Consider the following 18802-nt stretch of genomic DNA (forward strand, 5'->3'; position numbering starts at 1 on the left):
CTCAGCACTCAGCCTGACAGAGCCTTAATAAAGCCAGCCTGATTTGATAATCGATGTCACTATGATGTGTTGGTTCCTCAGCAGCTTAGTGTTCACTTTATTGATATTTTCTAACACTACCATCAGAGCATGGTGTAACAGTAGATCTAATAACTTGCCAAAGCTGAGTGTATTATTTATAACTACTGCCTTTACAGACAAGATGTGATGAAAAATAAAGTGGGGTTGTTGGAAAAGAGCTGCTCTTTACTCTCATATAGCGGTGAACTTGCTGAATAAACCTTGATCAGATCTAGAAATTTAAAATGTAATGTCCCTTCACTCTGTAGAGAGAATAACTGCTCTGTGTGTCTTGGTGGTGTGGTCATAGCCATGCATGAGCTTATGGTTCCCAGCACCTCCTGAGGCTCAGCTTCACTTCCAGAGCCCACCCCAGAGCAACTGCACCCAGCATTGTGCTCCAGCTGCTTGTCTCACTCCCCTTCAGCAGACACCGTGCCACTGTGCGGGATGCTTTTATTTACATTCTCTTCACCTAGAAACACGGCCAGTCTTGTGTTGTCCTCTCAGTACCTGTTCAGCCCCAGGATGATAATTTCTCATCTGTGGTTGCCTTTTGTGAAAGTCCATATGAGTCTCCTTGTGAAATGCCCTCTCTACTTCCCTAAGAGCCAGAGAGACTTAGGCAGATTGTGGTAGCCCTCCATGTGACCCTCTCCGTTCCTCTACAATCACAGAATCACAGAATAGCTTGGGGCTTGGATTGGAAGGAACCTGTGGTTGGTGTTGGAAGGATCTCTGAAGATCAACCTTCCTTCTAAAACATGTTTACCCAGAACAGGCTGCAGTGGATTGCCTCCAGGTAGGTTTTAAATATCTCCAGAGAAGATACAACCTCTCTGGGCAGCCTGTTCTCTGTGTTCTCCGTCTCCCTCACAGAGAAAACTGTATTATCACAGTAATGATACTTTGCCTCATATTTAGATGGAACAACTGGCATTTCATGTTGTGCCTGTTGCCTGTGCCTTATTCTGTCACTGGGCATCACTGAAAAGAGTCTGCCCCCATCCTCTTAATACTTTCCCTCAAGATACTTGGATGCAATGATAAGATCCCCTCCCAGCCATCTCTTCTCCCAGCTCCTTCAACCTTTCCTCATAAGAGAGATTCTCTCTCATCATCCTCACAGCCTTCCACTGGACCTGCTCCAGTACTTCCTTGTATTTCTTGAGCTGGAGAGTTCAGAACTGGACACAGCTCTCCAGATGTGGCCTCACCAGGGCTGAGCAGAGGGGCAGGATCCCCTCCCTTGACCTGCTGACCACACTTCTCCTGCCACCCCAGGGTGGCCACAAGGGCACACTCATTTGTGGCTCATGGACCCACAGGTCCTTCTCTGCAGAGCTGCTTCCAGCAGGTCAGCCCCCGTCTGTGCTGGTGCCTGGAGTTATTCCTTCCCATTTATCCCTCTCCAGGTGCAGGACTCTGCACTTGCCTTTACAGAACTTCTCTCCAGCCTGTCCAGGAGTCACTGAAGAGCAGCACAAGGCTCTGGGGTATCAGCCACTCCTCCCACTATTGAACCATCAGCAAACTCACTGAGGGTGCCCTCTGTGCCTTTGTCCAGGTCACTGGTGAACCAGGTGAACAGACTGACCCAGCACTGACCCCCAGGAACACCCTGAGCTGCAGCCTCCAGCCGGACTCTGTGTCTGACCACGGCCCTCTGAGCTCTGCTGTCCACCAGTGCCCAGTCACCTCCCTCTCTGCTCACCCCACACACGCTCCCCCAGCATTCCTGTGAGGATGTCATGGGAGACAGTGCCAAAAGCCTTGATGAAGGTGAGGTAGACAATATCCACTGCTCTCCCCTCATGTGCCTGGCCAGTCATCTGACCACAGAAGGCAGTCATCCACATAAGCCAGCTTTAGGTTACCTTCGGAGTGCTGGACCTGTTCTGATAGCACCATTAGAACTGGAATTTGCTGTGTAGAATTTGGCTGGCAAGTGCAAAAAACTTTTGATGGTCAAAAAATATTTGTATGTGGGTTGCAAACCGTGTGAAGACCCTTTTCTCCACTTTGAATTTTGTCCCCCAAATCTGATGATTCCTCCTTGATGGCAAGGCTTTGCTCTTTTCCTTTGTAACTGAAGAAGTTTATTGCTGGCTTGTGGGTTTCTGAAGAAGTGCCATGGCTGCTCATGTGCAGCCATGATATTAAAAATAAAACAGCCAGTTGTCATAGATCAGAAACACGCATATGAATTAGAAACAGACAGTAAGCAATATCTGGGAAAATCTAAATCATCTAAAGCTATGAGGGTTGTAGTCCAGTTCAGTTAGGTCACAGGTAAAGCTTTTTGAAAAGGGGATCAATAAATAGGTTTGTATGAACTGTGAGTGTATTTTTAGTGAAACAAATTTTAACTCAATTTAACCATTTTCCTGTAGACTCTGCAGCCAGAGTGAGCCCTGCCATGCTGGGTTACTGTGGGAAAGGCAGTGAGAGGAAATTGGGCAGAAATGAGCAATAAACAGAAATGAAACTAACTCGATTATTCTAAGTCCTGAGCCTGAACATAAAATGGATGCTATTAAAATATGGAAATTTTACACCAAGTTCATTTATCTTTCTCTAGGAAAACTCTGAGGAATTAAAAAAAAAAAAAATTCACCCTCGCAGAAAGTTCAAAAGTACTGTTGCTGACAATGAATATTCAACATTGAATGCTGTCTTCTCTAGAGGATGTGATACCTTTGTGCTGACAATACAGGATATATGTATGCATAAATCAATGTGGTACCTCTTCTGAGAGCTGAGCTCTGTGCAGAGGAACTCTGGTGCTGAGAGCTTTTCTTCAGCTGGAAATGTGGTGTGAGGGCTCTGGGAGAGGTTTGGAGGGGTCACGACAAGATGATGTCAATGGGTCTCAGTGGCTTACCTCCTTGAAAAGGTTGTGTGCCCATGAAGAAAAGGTTCATTTTTCTCATGCGTATGACAGCCAAGGGAATGTATTTAACAATATAATAAAAGCCTGGAATAGAGGGCAGACTGTGATTCTGTGAATAAACGACATATTTCTCCATATTCTGGGTTAGTAGCAAAGTTACACCGTGTCATGGAAAAACTCAACAAATGAGGCAGTGCTGCCAACACTGATTTTAACACAAATCTCATTAAATTTGTTTACTGTTTTTGGTTTTGTTTTTTTTTTTTTTTTTTTTTTTTTTTTTTTTTTTTTTTTTTTGTTTTTTTTTTTAAAGCTGCAGAGGAAAGTATGAGAGCCTATGACTCTTAGGCTTGTTTTAAAACAAATGACAGTAGAGAAAGGACTCAGAACATGAAGCACAGACATCCTAATGCCTCAGAAAACAGAGAAATAAAGCAACAGTGAAGGCCTTGATTGATCTGCTTAAAATCTCTTACTTTAACTAATTTAATTATTTCTATTTTTCCAGTATATCTCCTGACTGCTCAACAGCTTTGGGTGATTCAAATGCTGTGGCAAGAATCCAAATGGCAAGCAGCAGGGGAACCTGAGTTAGTGAGCTACCTTGTCCTAGCAGCCCAGGTAAGAGAGCGGTCTGGCTGTATCTGCACGCTGTTTTTAAGCCAGATCTGTGCTTATGGACACCCGGGGAGCAGCTCCATGCCAGCTGGGTGCAGGCCAGGGTGCGGCTGTTCAGCTGTGGCCCTGCCTGGAGCCAAACCCAGCTCCTCCTTGAGCTGGCCCCAGCGCACGGGTGACGTGCGGGGAGCTCACGCAAGATCCTGGGGCTCGAAAATGGCGGGAGAAGTCTGAGAAGGCAGGCTGGGGTGACACGGCCTTGTATGTAAAAGGGCAAAGACTCCTTGCCAGCTTCCCTGACTCTGAGCTGCTCCTGCTGGGTGGGCTTGGGCAGAGGGCAGCAGCCCTTTCCACCGGCAGTGGGCTGGGAGTGGTGTGTCTGGCCTGTGGTAAACACGAGGCACTTGTCCCCAGCTAGTGGCTGTGCCAGGTCTCCCTGTGACAGCTGCTGGTGGTCCTGCCTGCCCCCAGGGACACTGTGGGATCTCTGCTGCCCATCTCCGTGGTCCCTGGGCTGCACAGTCCTGCAGGGGCCAGAGAGGACACTTGCCCATGACAGGGGCAAGTAGGGCAGCTGGGGGAGTGTTCCTCCTTTCCCACTCAGGAGGCACAGAGACGCAGACCATGCCTCTTCAGGCACTGAAATGTGGTGAGCATAGGGGATGGCGACAAACAGGCCACAACCAGTTTGGGTGAGGAAATGAACTCACTGCCAGTAATAATATCAAAAGAACAGTAGAAAAATTACAGCTGTGAGCCTGGAATACAACACAAACACAAAATAAACCATAAAAGCCCCCAGAGAGAGCTGCAGAGGTGCCTCCACCCTTTTAGGTTGTCAGCAAATATCTCAATGGCGAAGTGAGTGGAAGGCACCGAAATGCACTCAGAATTCTGCATCCCTCCAGGCTCACAATGTATGCTCCTTGTAACTCAAGAAATGCAAGCACCAGCTGAATGGGCAGACACATTTTTTAACCTCTTTCCATGTAATTTTCTTTCAATAGGAGAAAAGAGGCAATTGGACTAATGTATTACCAAGGTTCATTAATTTGTCTCCTTGAAGGGCAAGATGAACTAAAAACTCATGCGCAGTTATTTTCTAAATCAAAGAATAGATTGAAAAAAATTTATGCACAAACAAAATTACTGGGGCCAAAATTTGTCAGTTGCTGCTGGCAAGTCTCTTCCAATGAAAATAGGTGTCCTTCACATACCAAAACCCTGTGCAGAGCCAGAGCCTGTAAGCAGTGCTTTGCCTTTTCTAAGCCTTTTTGAGCATGGGCTGTGATCAGGAAATCTGTAACATAAGGACTGTGCTCTGATTCACAGCATGGGGAATAATTGGCAGTGACTGACTTGCCTAGTGAATACTACTGGCCTTCCAAGTAGACTTGCCCCAGCATTCTGAAATGAGTTCAATGTGAGCTGTTCATGCACAAAGGTTTGCAGAGCTCTGGCTTTGCTAACTCGGTTGGAAGCAATTAATGATGTTAGCATTTGATGCTCAAAATTCAGGCTGCAGAGGTCTCAGGAGTTTTTTTCCTCCCTTGGAGCAAATGGTTTGTGTTGCTTTGGAGTCCAGTTACAGGAAGCATCCAAGCATGTGCTGATCGATGGATGGAGCTGAAAGCAGGTTCCCAGGATAGAAGTGTGCAAAGTTCTTTGTTTTTCCCTGTAGCATTTGCTAATGGTGCCCAATTCTGGTTCAAAAGCTTGCAAATGTACTCATTGGCCAAATTCAGTGCTCCAGGCAACTTTCTTATCAAATTTTCCAGAAATTCATGTTCAAAAATGTCGTATTTCAGTTCCAAAAGAATTGATGTTTATAGTCCTCATTACTGTGGAATAATGTGAAAAATGTATAAAACATATCAGTTTGTGATGTCTTTAAGTATTTGGTTTTGACAAGTGGAGCTCATTTGATACTCTAAATGCTCCAAAGGTCAAGAATAATTCCTGTCTCCCAGCTCAAACAAGCTTCGAATAAAGATCTGCATGTCTTGGACTGCATTTCCACTGTCTTGCAACAGCAGTCTCAGGGCTCCCATCTAGAGGGGCTGTGCCAGCCAGCCTTACCCCATCTCTCTTTGACATGATCGGAGGTACAACCCACACATGTGTTCCAGGAAATGCTGGAATACAAGTCCAAACACAGCCACACGGTCACCAGCCAACAGAAGTGACCACCCAGTGGTCACTACAGCAGACAGGTGATCCAGGATGCAGGGGCTGCTGACTCCATCACCCTTCAGAGCCATGTAGACACAGACTGTGAGATTAAATGCCAAAACCATGGAGAAGATAGGTGAGTAATTGAGCCCAAAGTCTACTGAGGATGGAGCAAAGCACTTAAGAAAAGCAGCAAATTGAGTAATTGAGCCCAAAGTCTACTGAGGATGGGGCAAAGCACTTAGCATGCACTTAAGCCTGTAAGCAATTAATTTTTGAGTATTCATAACTATAAGGAATCTAAAGAAGAAAAGCTGTCCTATACTATATTGGTGAACAGATTCATATGTAGTATGGTGTTCTGAGAATGGCCATATATTTTCCCTCCTTATTTTGGAAATTTGAACCTTCCGGAGCTTTAAAAATATCCTGTTAATAATTATTAGATTGATCAGTAGTTACTGAGAAGGAAAGTAAAAGGATGATTGGGTCTCTGTTCCTCAAAACCCACCAAGTAAACAGCTACTCTCCTTCCTCAGGGCTCTTGTCAGTGCTCCCCTGCAGTGTATACTACATGTCTGTGAATATATAATACTGAAAGAAACTCCAGCCCTGTGCAGTGTACAATCCATCCTTGCATCTTTATGCTGCATGAGTCACAGTGCATTTAGAGATCTCCTTCCATCTAAGTGTGATCTATTTACAAGCATGCGTAGGTTTTCATAGTTTCACAATAGCAGGCAGAAGAGCATAATTTATCTAAAAAATGTTCTGGCCTATTTGCTAGTCATGTGAGTACAGATTTTTTTTTTTCTTCTTCCTTCTTCTTTTTTTTTTTTTTTTTGTTGTTGTTGTTGTTGTTGTTGTTGTTGTTTGTTTGTTTGTTTGTGTTTTTGTTTTGTTTTGTTTTTGTTTTTTGTTTTTTTTTAATTTAGTGTCTGACTCTAAATGCAAAGTAAATTTTTGATCCCACTCTGTCTGAGGTGATTTGTTTTCAATAGACTTTCTCCTGACAGGCCTTTGACATGGTGTTTTAGCACAGAATAAATGAATAAACGTGAATGTCATCCTTGTATTTATTGTAGAATCTGCTATCTCTATGTACTGTGCATATTTCAGAAGTCAAGGCTATAAAGGCAAATAAAAGCCACTGGATTGTGCCTAACACAAAGCTGGTACAGAATATAACTTTTACAAGCCTCCCAAGATTAATTTAGACTCAGAAATCTTTATTATCCTCATTCCTTTGTTGAAAGTAATAACTGAAACCACAAACTACCATCAGAAGAACCACCCAAGCAGTGAGTTGGTCCCTGGCAGATATTTTATATTAGACAACTGGGGCTAAATTCCATTTGTGTTTCTGTGCTTGATGTTCCTATTGACTAGCTCCAGGCAGCTGCCTGCTTACTGCCTTATTTAGGTCCTATGAATCACCCTCTGAGGCTCCCCCACTGCCATAAGGAGGTAGGTGAAATTTAGGTTTTTCTACACCTACTCAAAGACAAGGCCGGTTTCAGTGCAGCTGTGCATGAGTGTGGGGCTGGGCCCACACAGCTGCTGGCTCTCTCTTCACTGACCTGGCTGCACATACTCTTCCTGCAGGTTCTCCATCTGTGTGTTACAGCAGTGATGTCCTCTTAGATTACAGCAGCAGGCAAAGACTTCTTTCTTTGTCTTTTCTCCTGAATTGTATCAGATCATATAAAGTAGTGGCCTAAATTAGAAATACGGAAATTCCAGGGTCTATGGAAATAAAAGAGATTTGTGTTGCCTTGTGAAACATTTGAGATGTATTCTTGGAACATCTGATCTACAAGCTGGATGCTTTTTATCACTATCAATGACTGGTAATTCAGCAAGACAATAAATTCAAAAAAATGTAGCACTATGCAGAAAAGTGGAGCTCCCACTTTGGAAGGCTTTGCAGATCCCATTTACATTCACAGGCAGTGTCCCTAGAATATATGTGCCCTCATAGATTGTGTTAGCATTAAATAAAGAATAGCAACATAAAGCCCTGCAGTGGAGCATGGCTAGTCATCTGTGCAGGCAGCAGTGGCCACGCTGTGTGACCTGACTCAGATACAGCCCGAGATTATCCACACCAGGTACTGCACACAGTGGGTCCTGCCTACACCTCTTTCGTGGATGTATTCCTGGGGCGTGGGAGGGTGGGTAATCATCTGTAGGCAGCTCTTCACCCAAATACAGAAGGACACAGCTTGGGTGTGTCCAACAATAAGTCCGGGAGTTCCCACTTAGCACGTGTAATGTTTTTATCAAAAGAAGCGATTTCTGCCCTGAGGTACGTGTTCACACCTCACCCTTTGGAGTTTATTCCGTGTATCTGATAGCAGAATTTAAACGCAGATCTACCAAGTGAGAAACCATGAGGAATTCCTCTCATGAGGCAGCAATCCCCAAATCCCATTAAATAGCTCAGTGAAAGCCTCCTGCAGCCAACTGTGCAGATAGTCTCTCTCTGTGGTTTCAGGCAAGTAAGAGCTCTGCAGTTCTCACCCTGTTGAAATAAATAGAAAAAACCTCAATGCATAAGTGCAGCCAAGATTTCATCCAGGAATTTAAGTGCTGCAGTGCTTCATAGCTTCCAATCCTGATAACTGAAACACGGACAAGCACTTGTTTGGCCATATTTAAAAATATACTGTTGAAAGGGAACATAAAAGTGTTGCTAAGACCCTTTAGGCATCTCCTTACTTGTGCCATAAAATCAGATGCAGAAAAGCAAAAGGATTTGTTTCTAAAGGTTCATGCTCTTTCCTTCATACTCAGCAATAGCACCAAGCTGCTCGGAGGAGCTGCTCTGTCGAGTACTTCAGTCATATTTTGCCAGGAATGGGAAGGCTGATTTCTTTGCTGCTGTTGGAAGTGCCCGGTCCCTGCACATTGTTGAATCATGCTGTTGATGAGGACATATTTTCAAGGACTCTGCCTCTTGTATAGAGGTGCCTGTTGCTTTTTGGAAAGGCTCACCTATACCACATGACAAGTGTTTATAGCCGGGGGGAAAGTGACCCTGAGCCTCCACTTAAATTCTTTAAAAGTCCATTTCTAGCTCCTATGCTTTTGCTCTTCATCAAGAGCACGAAACTGTTCCATATTTATTTCTCTGATATTTTCTCTACAGAAATGTATCCAAGTCAAAACTTCTCAGACACCAGAGAGGTGAGAACATTGCTATATCTGAATCTTGAGCAAAACTTGATAACTTACCTTAAATATTTTCCTTTGGCACACCATTTTTAAAACAGATCGAACAAGGGCATCACGTGCAGACACATTTATGATACTGGGGAACATTTAACATTGGAGCAATTTATATAGGGAGGTGTTCATGTAGTTCAAGTCTCTACAGGAACATGTTCAACAAAAAGTTTGAGATGTGATGCAGAGATCGGCTCCTGAGATTTTGTGTGTCACACAAGATCCAGCTGCATAGTTTCAAAGCATCCTTCTATTCTTAGACACTGCATCTGTGTCACCCTTGCCCCAGAGAGAAAAAAGGGTTGAACATGAAAAGAGCTGGCACACACACTGTGAATCAAATGGGTTGGGGCCTGGGAGAGACAGAATCCTTTATATTTATGTCTGAACTAATTTTTTCTTGTTTGTTATACACTTTTCCATCTCCTGTGCTCTCATTGCATAGCACAAAGTGTTTTTCTTTAATTTCTTCAATTTTGAAGACTACTGCATGGACATGAAAATTTTGGAAAAATTTGGTAGTATTTGTGTCATTCTCACAAAAAGGTAGCTCCAGTCCAAATCTATTAATTTCCATTTCCATAGTCAAGCATGTAATTCATGTGAATAAGACTCAGATGCAGTTCATACGAAGTCTGTACGTATGCCAGGGAAGGGGATGGCCTCTCTTAGGTGGCCTCTTTAGTTTGGAATAGATTCCTCATTTTAGTACTGCAAGTCATTTTAACATGGGAGTTTTGTTGTGTCACTAGAGGTGATCCAAACCAAGAAAATCTGACCTGAGGAAGAAATTGTAAAATACTGTCTTGGAACAAATTGGCCCAAAACCTTTTTTCCTGCCTTTCCTACTTACATTCAGGAGCTGCAATAGTCCCACCCTCCTATCTTCCTGCGTAGACAGAACCACTGGGGCTTGTCTCAGTCCTCCCAGGTCTTGGCTGTGCAGCTGGGAATTGGGCAGCTCCACCTGAGGCTCTGTGGGATGCCAGCATCCTTGCCTGGACACAGGGAGCCAAGACTCACTCCGAGCCAGAAGCTTCTCACTTTTTGGAGTCACTGGGTGTCCGGGCTCAGGGCGTGCTGCCCGGCATCCCCCTCTCAGTCCCGCAGGCCAGGGCTGGCTGCCAGTGCCGCTCGCTGCCTCCCAGCAGAAGTCCCAGCTGCCAGGAGCCCATGGCAGACCCGGCTGCCTGGGCTGGCCAAGCATCACAGACCCAAAGACAGGGGCCCTGCTTTTGTGTAGAATGCCCAGAATCCAGGCAGAGTTTTGCTTATTGAATTTGGTGAAAGCTTGGACGAGTAAGAGATTTTTCAAACAGAAACTTTGAAGGAGTAGAAACAAAAGATTTTCCCATGAAGTGTAGTTCTGTCAGGAATACTCCTTGCCATGTTTTCTATGACTAGGGTAACCTCTAGAGCGAGCAAGGTGTTTCTTGTCAAAGAATGCACAGAGAATCTAGGATATGGAGGAATGAGCCCTTCTCACTGGTGTTTCTTATTAGCTGCCACAGCAATCTGTACTACCTTTCTCACTTCCCAGAGATTTTTGAGAGATAAACTAATCCTAGTCCAGACCAGATGCCCCTAAGAGCAAGGAGTTGGTCTAAGGATTCTTTCTGATCCTCAAGGGTTTGTAATGCAAACCTTTCGTAATTGTGCTGATCGTCAAAGAAGGGATGTGAAAATTCATGATGGGGATGTCAAGTCACAAGAGTTGATATTTTAAAAAATATATCATTTACCAGGACTGCCAGCTGCTGGCCAGACCCTGAATTAGCTGCCTTCCTCAAACAGAGATGTCCCCCATCTGCTGAATGAAACGCTCCTTTTGTGCACATTTTCACAGCTGAGGTTTGAACTAAAAGCCTTGTGGTCCGCAGACATCAGCTTCACAAAGACAGCCAAAAAGTTCCTTGCTCTGGACTAGACAGGCAGGAAACTAAAACCTTTCTCAGCTGGAAGCATTCTTTGCCTATCTCACAACATCCCTTCCAATCATATAAAAATCTTTGAAGGAGAACATCTCCCTGCAATCCTTCACAGAGTGAATCCACTCAGGCAAGGCATATTTTGGGGAAGGAGCCAGCTTAGCTTGGTGGTCCTGGCTTTTGGCATCCACCATGACTCAGTAGGGAAGAGAGAATAAATAAAATACTATTAAGAGGTACAACAATGTTACCAAATGAGATTGTGCCTTTCTCAATTAGAGTTGTTTTTTCTATCTCCATATGTTGCACATTACAGAGCCCTTTTGTTGGTAAACACATCCATGGCTCCCTGCAGGGGTGCCAGGGCCACTCACCAGCAACTTGGAGACTGAAATCGTGCATGACGTCGGATATGCCATGCAGAGATGGTCTTGTTTCCATGTGTACTCTGCTATAACAACGAGAGGCTCTGAGAAGCTGGAAGCTGAGGCAGCTGGCACAATGCTTCTTCCACAGGTAGCTCTCCCTAAGACAAACGAGGAAGACTGGGAATAGTCTTAGTGATTTTTGTTCCTTTGTATAGTAGATCCACAATAATAATACAGCAACAAAAAAATTTCCAAGTATCTCTGAGCTCTGAGCCCTTACCCAGGCCTATGGCAGAAGTACATTTGTGAGTCAGGCAACATCACTGCAGTTTGTAGTTGACAGATGAAGAAGCAATGTGATTTTTCCCTTAGAAAATCTCAGATACAGGAGCTGGTAACAGGGATTTGATAACTGGCTGTGCATCATCTGTCTGTGCTTCTGCTCTCAGCCCACGGCAGATCCAGCTTAAATGCCCTTCTCTACGGACCAAGCAGAGTTGTTACCTGGCCTTTGGTGGCTGACTTAGAGGTTACAAACACATGTACAGACAGACAGTTGCTGGGAGTTAGGCATTCCAGGATTACCTGCTTATGATGGTAACTCGCTTTTGCGTTAAGATTTGAAATCACCTGGCATTTTGTTGGCAGACCACGCAATAAAATTTCCAAATCCTTGTCCTTGGAGCTGTGCTTTAAGCACTGGCCTGTCAGTTCATTTAATTCTGCAGCAAACCATGCACAACTTTGTAACAAAGCTTGAGCATGAACCACAGGAGACTGAATTCTCTAGTGTAGGTACAGTATGGGCTTTGAAATAGGATCTGTTTCTGACTCCAGCTGTTTCTTCATTAGCCTTTGGAGGCTGAGTAAAAGCTGATGGGTACCAGAAAATTTCTTTGTCATCTATTTCTCCGTTAATTCCTTTGCATGTGTGTGGTTCAAGAGTGATGTAAATCATCATCTCCCTCACTCTATTTATCTGTTTCTTCAACAGGCTCTCAGGGTAACTAACAACTACTGTATTTAAAGAAGGCACTGTACCACACCAACTCGGTACAGCTCTTTGCAATGGAATAGAGAGGGAAAGGGGGAAAGAGAGAGACAGGAAAAGAGAAGGACAAAAAGAATGACAAAGAGATGAAGGTAAAAAAAAAAAAAAAAAAGATAGAACCTCATGTCCTTTATCAGGAAAGATTAATTTCTGCAGTGACTATGAATACCAGATCAGCTAACTGCAGTTTAGGAGGTCTTTCTATATGGTCTACCCAGTCCCAGTTATTTTAATTCTGTGTTGCCAGCTGGCCTCTGCAGAAATCTATTCAGGGTTCAATTCTAAACAGTAATGTTTGGGAAAAGCACAATCTAAAACAGACAGATCTGTATGTGTTTAGGTTTTGCTTTCTTTCCACTTTTAAATATTAAAAATTGACTCCAGCTGTGGGGTAAAGTAACGCCCAACCTATAAATACACCGACAAATAAATCACAATGCAATTTGCTGTGCATTTTCTGAGGTCTAAACACCAGCTCTTTAAAGGAATTTTCCATGATTACATCCTGGGAAGATATCCTAACTACCAGCAACTTGTTTGACTTTTATATTTCTTAAAAGTCATCCCATTCAAACAGGGCCAAACCCTGCCATGACTTCTCTGTCCCATAGCTCAGGAGTTAACTGGGCTATCTGATGCTACTGAGGACACATGGAAAGCTCCGCTGCCTCTATCTAACATGCTGTTAAGCAGAATAGTTCCCTTGTGTGTATATTCCTCATTTTACAAGGGTAAATCCCTGATTGGCTGGTCACTCCTCTCAGCTGATCAATTCTGTTTGTGTCCCCTCTTCGCTGTGGCAAGTTTAGGCAGCCTTGCCTGAAGCTAAAGCTTTTATTACTGCTCATGCTAAAGTCACTGAAGAGCGGGTTTCCCACTTCATCAGGGCGCTGCCCAGAAAAGTCAAGTTTAGCTCCTGAATTCTGATTCAGATCACCCTGGCTTATTTTGTGGATCACAGCAATCATTTCTGCCTATCCCACATTTCCTCCTCAACAAACCATAAATATTTTGTGTTTGAGAAAGGAAGAAGATGGAAATACCATCCTAAAGGCATCACATTTCTCTTTTTCAGGGAGCAGCCATTAATCCACAAAGTCCTGTTAATCTATACAGCCAGGATAATAAACTAGAAATAGTTCTGATGTTGATATCATATTTTTAAATTTATACATTAACTTACAATTGAAAAAAAAAAAGCTGGCTTTGATCCAAAACCCCTTGAACTATCCTATTTCAATTAGTTACAAAACATTAAAAAAAGAAAGTTTCTGGCTATTGCCCTGTTCCTGCCAAAAGTTTGCAATGTAATTTTTTTTTTTGTGGGGAAAAATAATTGAAGTAAGAATTCCTGACCAGTTCTGCTCTGCATGGCATTTCACTGGTGCTTGCTCCGGATCTGCAAGTTGGTCTCTCCCCTTGAGGCCAACCTACGGAATGCCTGCTCCACCAGGGGGGGAATTTAAGAGGTTCCTGCTGTTCTCTGCCTCCAGCTACGCTACTGCTGCCTCTATGGCACTGGCTCAGTGTTTTGTGTAGTTTTCTTCTGGACCAGATCATCAAGAAATAAAAAGAAAAGCCTCTGCTAAAATATGTTTTTGTTTCTACTGGATCAGTTCCCTGATGCGGCCAAAGCTTTACATTGTCCTGATGAGGGTGATGGGAAAGAAATTGCTGTGGAGCCTCTTGTACATCTGCCTGGTCACTGGAGAAACCCTGAAGTATTTTACTCTTAAAACACATTATTTGGCTCACAAACTGGTTTTGTCCCAACCCCTTTGCTGTCCCTGTGCAGTGTCAGACCGTTCTTCAGAGCCCCATCCTCCCCCAATTCAGCTGAATTTTTTTAATTGAGGTTACTGTACCTTACCCTCAGGAGGAGTGTTAGAACCTCTTCTTCATCTGGAAATCCAAAAAGGCGAAACAAGAGCGTGTTCTTAAGCTGAATAGAAACTGCACCTATAAGAATAAGGTAACTATGAGAAAATCTTGAAGGGCCCAAAGCTGTTACCAACAGCCTTCCAACCAAACCAAAAAGGTTTCAGTGAATGAAGGTGAAGAAATACTACCAAAAAGACTGGAAAATGCAAAATTTTAAACGTATGCACAGTGCTTTTAATAGGAACAAGGGGACAGTGTGTTAGAAGAAAGCAGGAGGGGTGTATATGAGGTTTATTGAGATAAGTTAGATATTTCATGCAGGACAGTTTAATCAAACTTGGAAGACAAAAAGAATTATCAAAAGCAAGCTATAACCAGAAGCAATTGACTCCAAATTGTGACAATATCACAGAGCTAAGAGAGATAAAAATACCTGCCCTTAAAAAGGGTGAGAGTTGGAGAGAGGGTCTGGAAATGTACAACTTAGAGAGCTTTGCAATGATTTAAAGTTATCCAAATAAATGCACATATTTAGGAGTACCTAGAGAAAAAAATACTATAAGAAACAGGAGCATGGAATTGTCAAGAATAGATCATGTTAAGGTGATCCCTCTTAGAAAAGAAATTTACATCATGGAAAAGGGGAAGTAGATGTGTGTGATATGTCTCAACTTTAGCAATATTTTTTTACTTTTTTCTGATATTCTCATGCAGAAACTTAGCAGTTTGGGCTTGCTGAAACTGCTGTGGGAAGGGTGCACAAATACTTGGAAAATGTAATTTAGAAGGTACTCAGAAATTAGTTCTTAATAATTTCCTGACAAACAGGAATAGTTGCATGTATGAGGTTTCATAGAAATCTGTCCTAAGCTTGGTACTGTCCTGCATTCTCATAAATGACTTGAATGATGGAAGACCAAACATACTTGTGAAATTCACATATCACCACCACATTGGCAGGCTTCTGGGGGGAGTGGGGGGCAGGAGAGGAATTTAAAATTATCTTGAAAAATTTAAGAAATGGTCTGAAAGCAATTAGGTGAAATTCAATAAGGACAAGTGCAAAGATGCAGGATGGGAAAAATCTATCACATAAAGACGAAATAAATGCAGGAATGTCTCTTTCCAAAAATAACACTATTTTTGAAGCAGAAAGGAATCAAAATTGCAGTCCAATTTTTTGTGAATCCTGTGGGCATTGAGAATATTAGGCAATAATGGGCACTCCTCTAAGACTTAAGCCTTAACTTTTCACCTCCATGAGAGACCACAAAAGTTCTCACGTTTCCATTTCCTAAAAGACTGGAAAGGGGCAGTAGGCTGGCTTTGTTCTTCTCTGATGCTGACACCCTTACTGCACTACTGCTATCAGTTAAGGTGCATTTGGAAACCCTAGTAGGAAAGAATGAGGAAAAATATATGCTTTTTGTTTGCTTCATAAATATCAGTATATCAAGATTGTGATCCTCTCTGTTTTCCTGGCTGATAATATCCTGCTTGCATGGAGTTAAATCAAAGCAGGCTGTTAGTGAGAATCTAGCAGGAAATGAAACAATGTAGGGCCATAAGTACGTATAAATATATAAGGTCCCATCATGGAGAACACCGAGACCCCCTGAGAAAGCAATGGGAATTGATCCATGAGAAACAGCCCTCTCCATGGCTCTGAGTGCACGAGGTTTGTCTCTGAAGAGAGATTTCGTTTCCTGGTGGGGTGGCACGATGGCCACAGGAAATCATCGTTGAATGCCAGCTTTGCAAAGCGTTATTCTGCCCTCCTCCCCACATAGGAGAGCAGCAGGCCAGGGGGCCCCTGGTGCGGAAGGAAATTTGGGCAGAGGACATGGAAGGAGCTGCTGCAGGACAGGCTGTTCCTGGAGAGGGAAAGGGAGCACCTGTCCTCTGCCTGTGCAGCCAGCTGCTGCTCTCACCCTCACTGCTCTGCAGCCCGGCGACAATGAGGGGATGAAGCTTCGTTTTAGTGGTGTGAATGATCTTGACTCCCTCATTTTAAATATCCTTTCTCAGATCAAGGCAAACTCAGCTTTCAGAGCAACAGGAGGGAGACACGGGAGGCTTTCTCTGCAGAGCGGGATGCGCTGCCTACAGCTTCCTCTGCTCCCTGGGAACTGGGTGTCCTCTGCCTCCCCCACTGTGTGGTGGGGCTCTGCATCTGCTAGAGTTTAAAAAAAAAACTCCAAACATTCTAGTGGATGTCAAGGGCGTAGGCATTTCAGAGACCTTGGGAGTTAAGAGGGTGTAGGAGATAGCGTGTATGTCCTACACAGACCAGAAGAGAGAAAGGGAGAGACAGTGCTGGAAAAACTGAGCAAGTGACAAATGTTCTCTTTCTTAGTAAATGAGTAAGCAATAAAAGAAAATAAATACAAATTCACTGTTCGAACTCAGAGGCGGCTTTTCCTGTCCTTGGTGTGCATTCTTGTTCTTGGGCACTGCAGCCTCCAGCAACCATGCAGTTTTAACGATGCCTCCACACAGATGAATTTTAAGGAGATCAGTGGGACACATGGGTTACTACTGTCTTCTTTGCAACCTATAAGAAATTGGTGGCAATTCTGCAAACAAGCTAAAGAAAGATCTCAATATTAATATGCCGCTTAGAGCCACTCAGCAAATAATACCTGCTTTTCCAAGGGTGGCTCTTGATTAAAATAAAAGCTTCCATCAAACCCCCAAAGAATCTCAGTATTAAATACAACTATTTTTCAAGCAGTGGCACTTTTTTCTTCCTTGTCATTATGCTTTAATGACAAAATAGAGACATTATTTTACCTTCAATTAATTTCTCTGGATTTGATGACATTTTTAGTCCCATAAAGACTATCAACTACCCCCAGAGAGAACCAGGTTCATGACAATATTACTGGCTGATAGAAATGAACTGCAGCTGTGTGGTCAGACGTGATGGTGTTAAACCAGTATTTGCTGCCTGAAGATAGACGCTATACACAGAGGAAACTCTTTCCTGTGCAGAGGTGTTTAAATCTAATTCAAGCACTTAGGATTTTGCAGACGGGTGATTTTCACTCTGTGTGTATTTACCTTCTCTCCTGCTGATACCGGCTGAAGAGAGATCGTCACTGTCAGCTCTGAAGTATCAAGGTGGATTGGAGAGGGAAACATCACCTGAGGCTGTCGAACCCACAGCCCTGCACAGCAGCATCGCAGGTGATGGGGACACCTGGGCTTTCCTCACTGCCAGTGAACGCTGCAGGGAACGAGCTCAGGGCATCAAGCAAGCCACACAAGGCCGCAGTGATGCTTGTGGCCTGGCAAAGAGACAGTGAATTCGCATGAGATATAAAGGGAATACATTTTACTTGTAGTTGTGTGTAGGACAGCGCTGAAATACAACCACCAGCCTTTCTTACAGCGCCCCGTTCTGGGTCCAGGTTTTCTTTGTTTCCACCATAAACACAAATATATTGCCCCTCCTAGCTGCAAAATGTGAGAAATCCAAATGTAGGAGTCAAGTGGTATCAAATGCTATGGAATATATATTTCCTAACTTATTCAGCTGAAATCATGGTTGTATTCCAAGACCATGCTGTCTCTAGAGGTACGGACTTCAGGCTGTGGTGCTTTTGCTTGCCAACTCTAAAAGAAAATAGAAGGATAAATTAATCTCTTATGTGCTGAGAATGTGTTCAGCGAGCCACCTTGCTTGGAAGGGGTTTATGAAAAGTCTCAGTTCTGCAAATATTTATTGCTATATTATTGTGACATTGTTCTGACACAAAATGTGGGCTTCCTATCAATTACCAAGGAGAGATAAAAACATCCAAAACCCGGGTCTTAACTCTAGAGTCTCCTTTTTCTTTTGAGGAGTAAGTAATTGCTGCAGCTTTGGCTTTTATTTGTTCAGGTCTAAATCGGTTGTAGTCAATTAAATTTTATGTAAGGGGAAAAAAAAAATCACAAATGAGACCAAGCATATCAGATAATCTCTTAATATCCCTGTGGACAGGGTGAGGTCAGTTCTTGCTTTAACCTTCCACCATACTGCTTGCAAAGTATTATTATTGCCATAATATATTTTTCCTCCTGCAGAATGCACCCACATGGTAAGATGCTGAGTACATCTAGGTGATTTTCAGTGTTCCTTCCATGCTCCCCTGTATTTGCTTCTCTGTCCCTCGCCACACTGTCCTTAGATGATTCTTTGTCACTGTAAATGTTCAATTTTTTGTAAAGCTGAAGTCTTGTGATTTTGCTTTTACCTGTGGAAAATCATTAAGCGCACTGGTCAGCTGAAGAGTTGGGGGAATGTCAGTATTTGTTGGTGTACACCTTATAAACCATAAAGTAACTCAGAGATGTGAGACTGTGTAAGTGCCTACACTACCTACATGAAGGTTGATGCTGAGATCCCTGCTCTCCCTTGCTTTGCTCACCCTTGGAGGTATTTATTGTGAGTTTCCCATCCTCTGCAGGGACAGACATCCTATTTAGGGTCAGCCGTGCTGATGGAAAAGATGCAGCACCTGTTCATGTTCTTCATCCCTGTGGCTGGCTCTTGGGGATGCAGGTGAATGTGCTTTGGAGCCTAACCCTGGGGTTGGCTCAGGTCAGCAATTTTACT

At 43.4% G+C, this 18802-nt stretch overlaps 1 protein-coding gene across 1 annotated transcript in view; it reads left to right on the forward strand.

Moving 5' to 3' along the window:
• Positions 1–5866: 5866 nt before the first annotated feature.
• NIPAL2 (NIPA like domain containing 2) overlaps positions 5867–18802 on the forward strand; it is a 73202-nt gene continuing 60266 nt past the window's right edge. The window contains 1 exon segment of the mRNA XM_040081790.1: positions 5867–5879. Within this exon segment, the coding sequence (XP_039937724.1) occupies positions 5867–5879 (13 nt within the window).

The sequence above is a fragment of the Hirundo rustica genome, chromosome 1 (genome assembly GCF_015227805.2).
Source record: "Hirundo rustica isolate bHirRus1 chromosome 1, bHirRus1.pri.v3, whole genome shotgun sequence".
Taxonomy (NCBI): domain Eukaryota; kingdom Metazoa; phylum Chordata; class Aves; order Passeriformes; family Hirundinidae; genus Hirundo; species Hirundo rustica.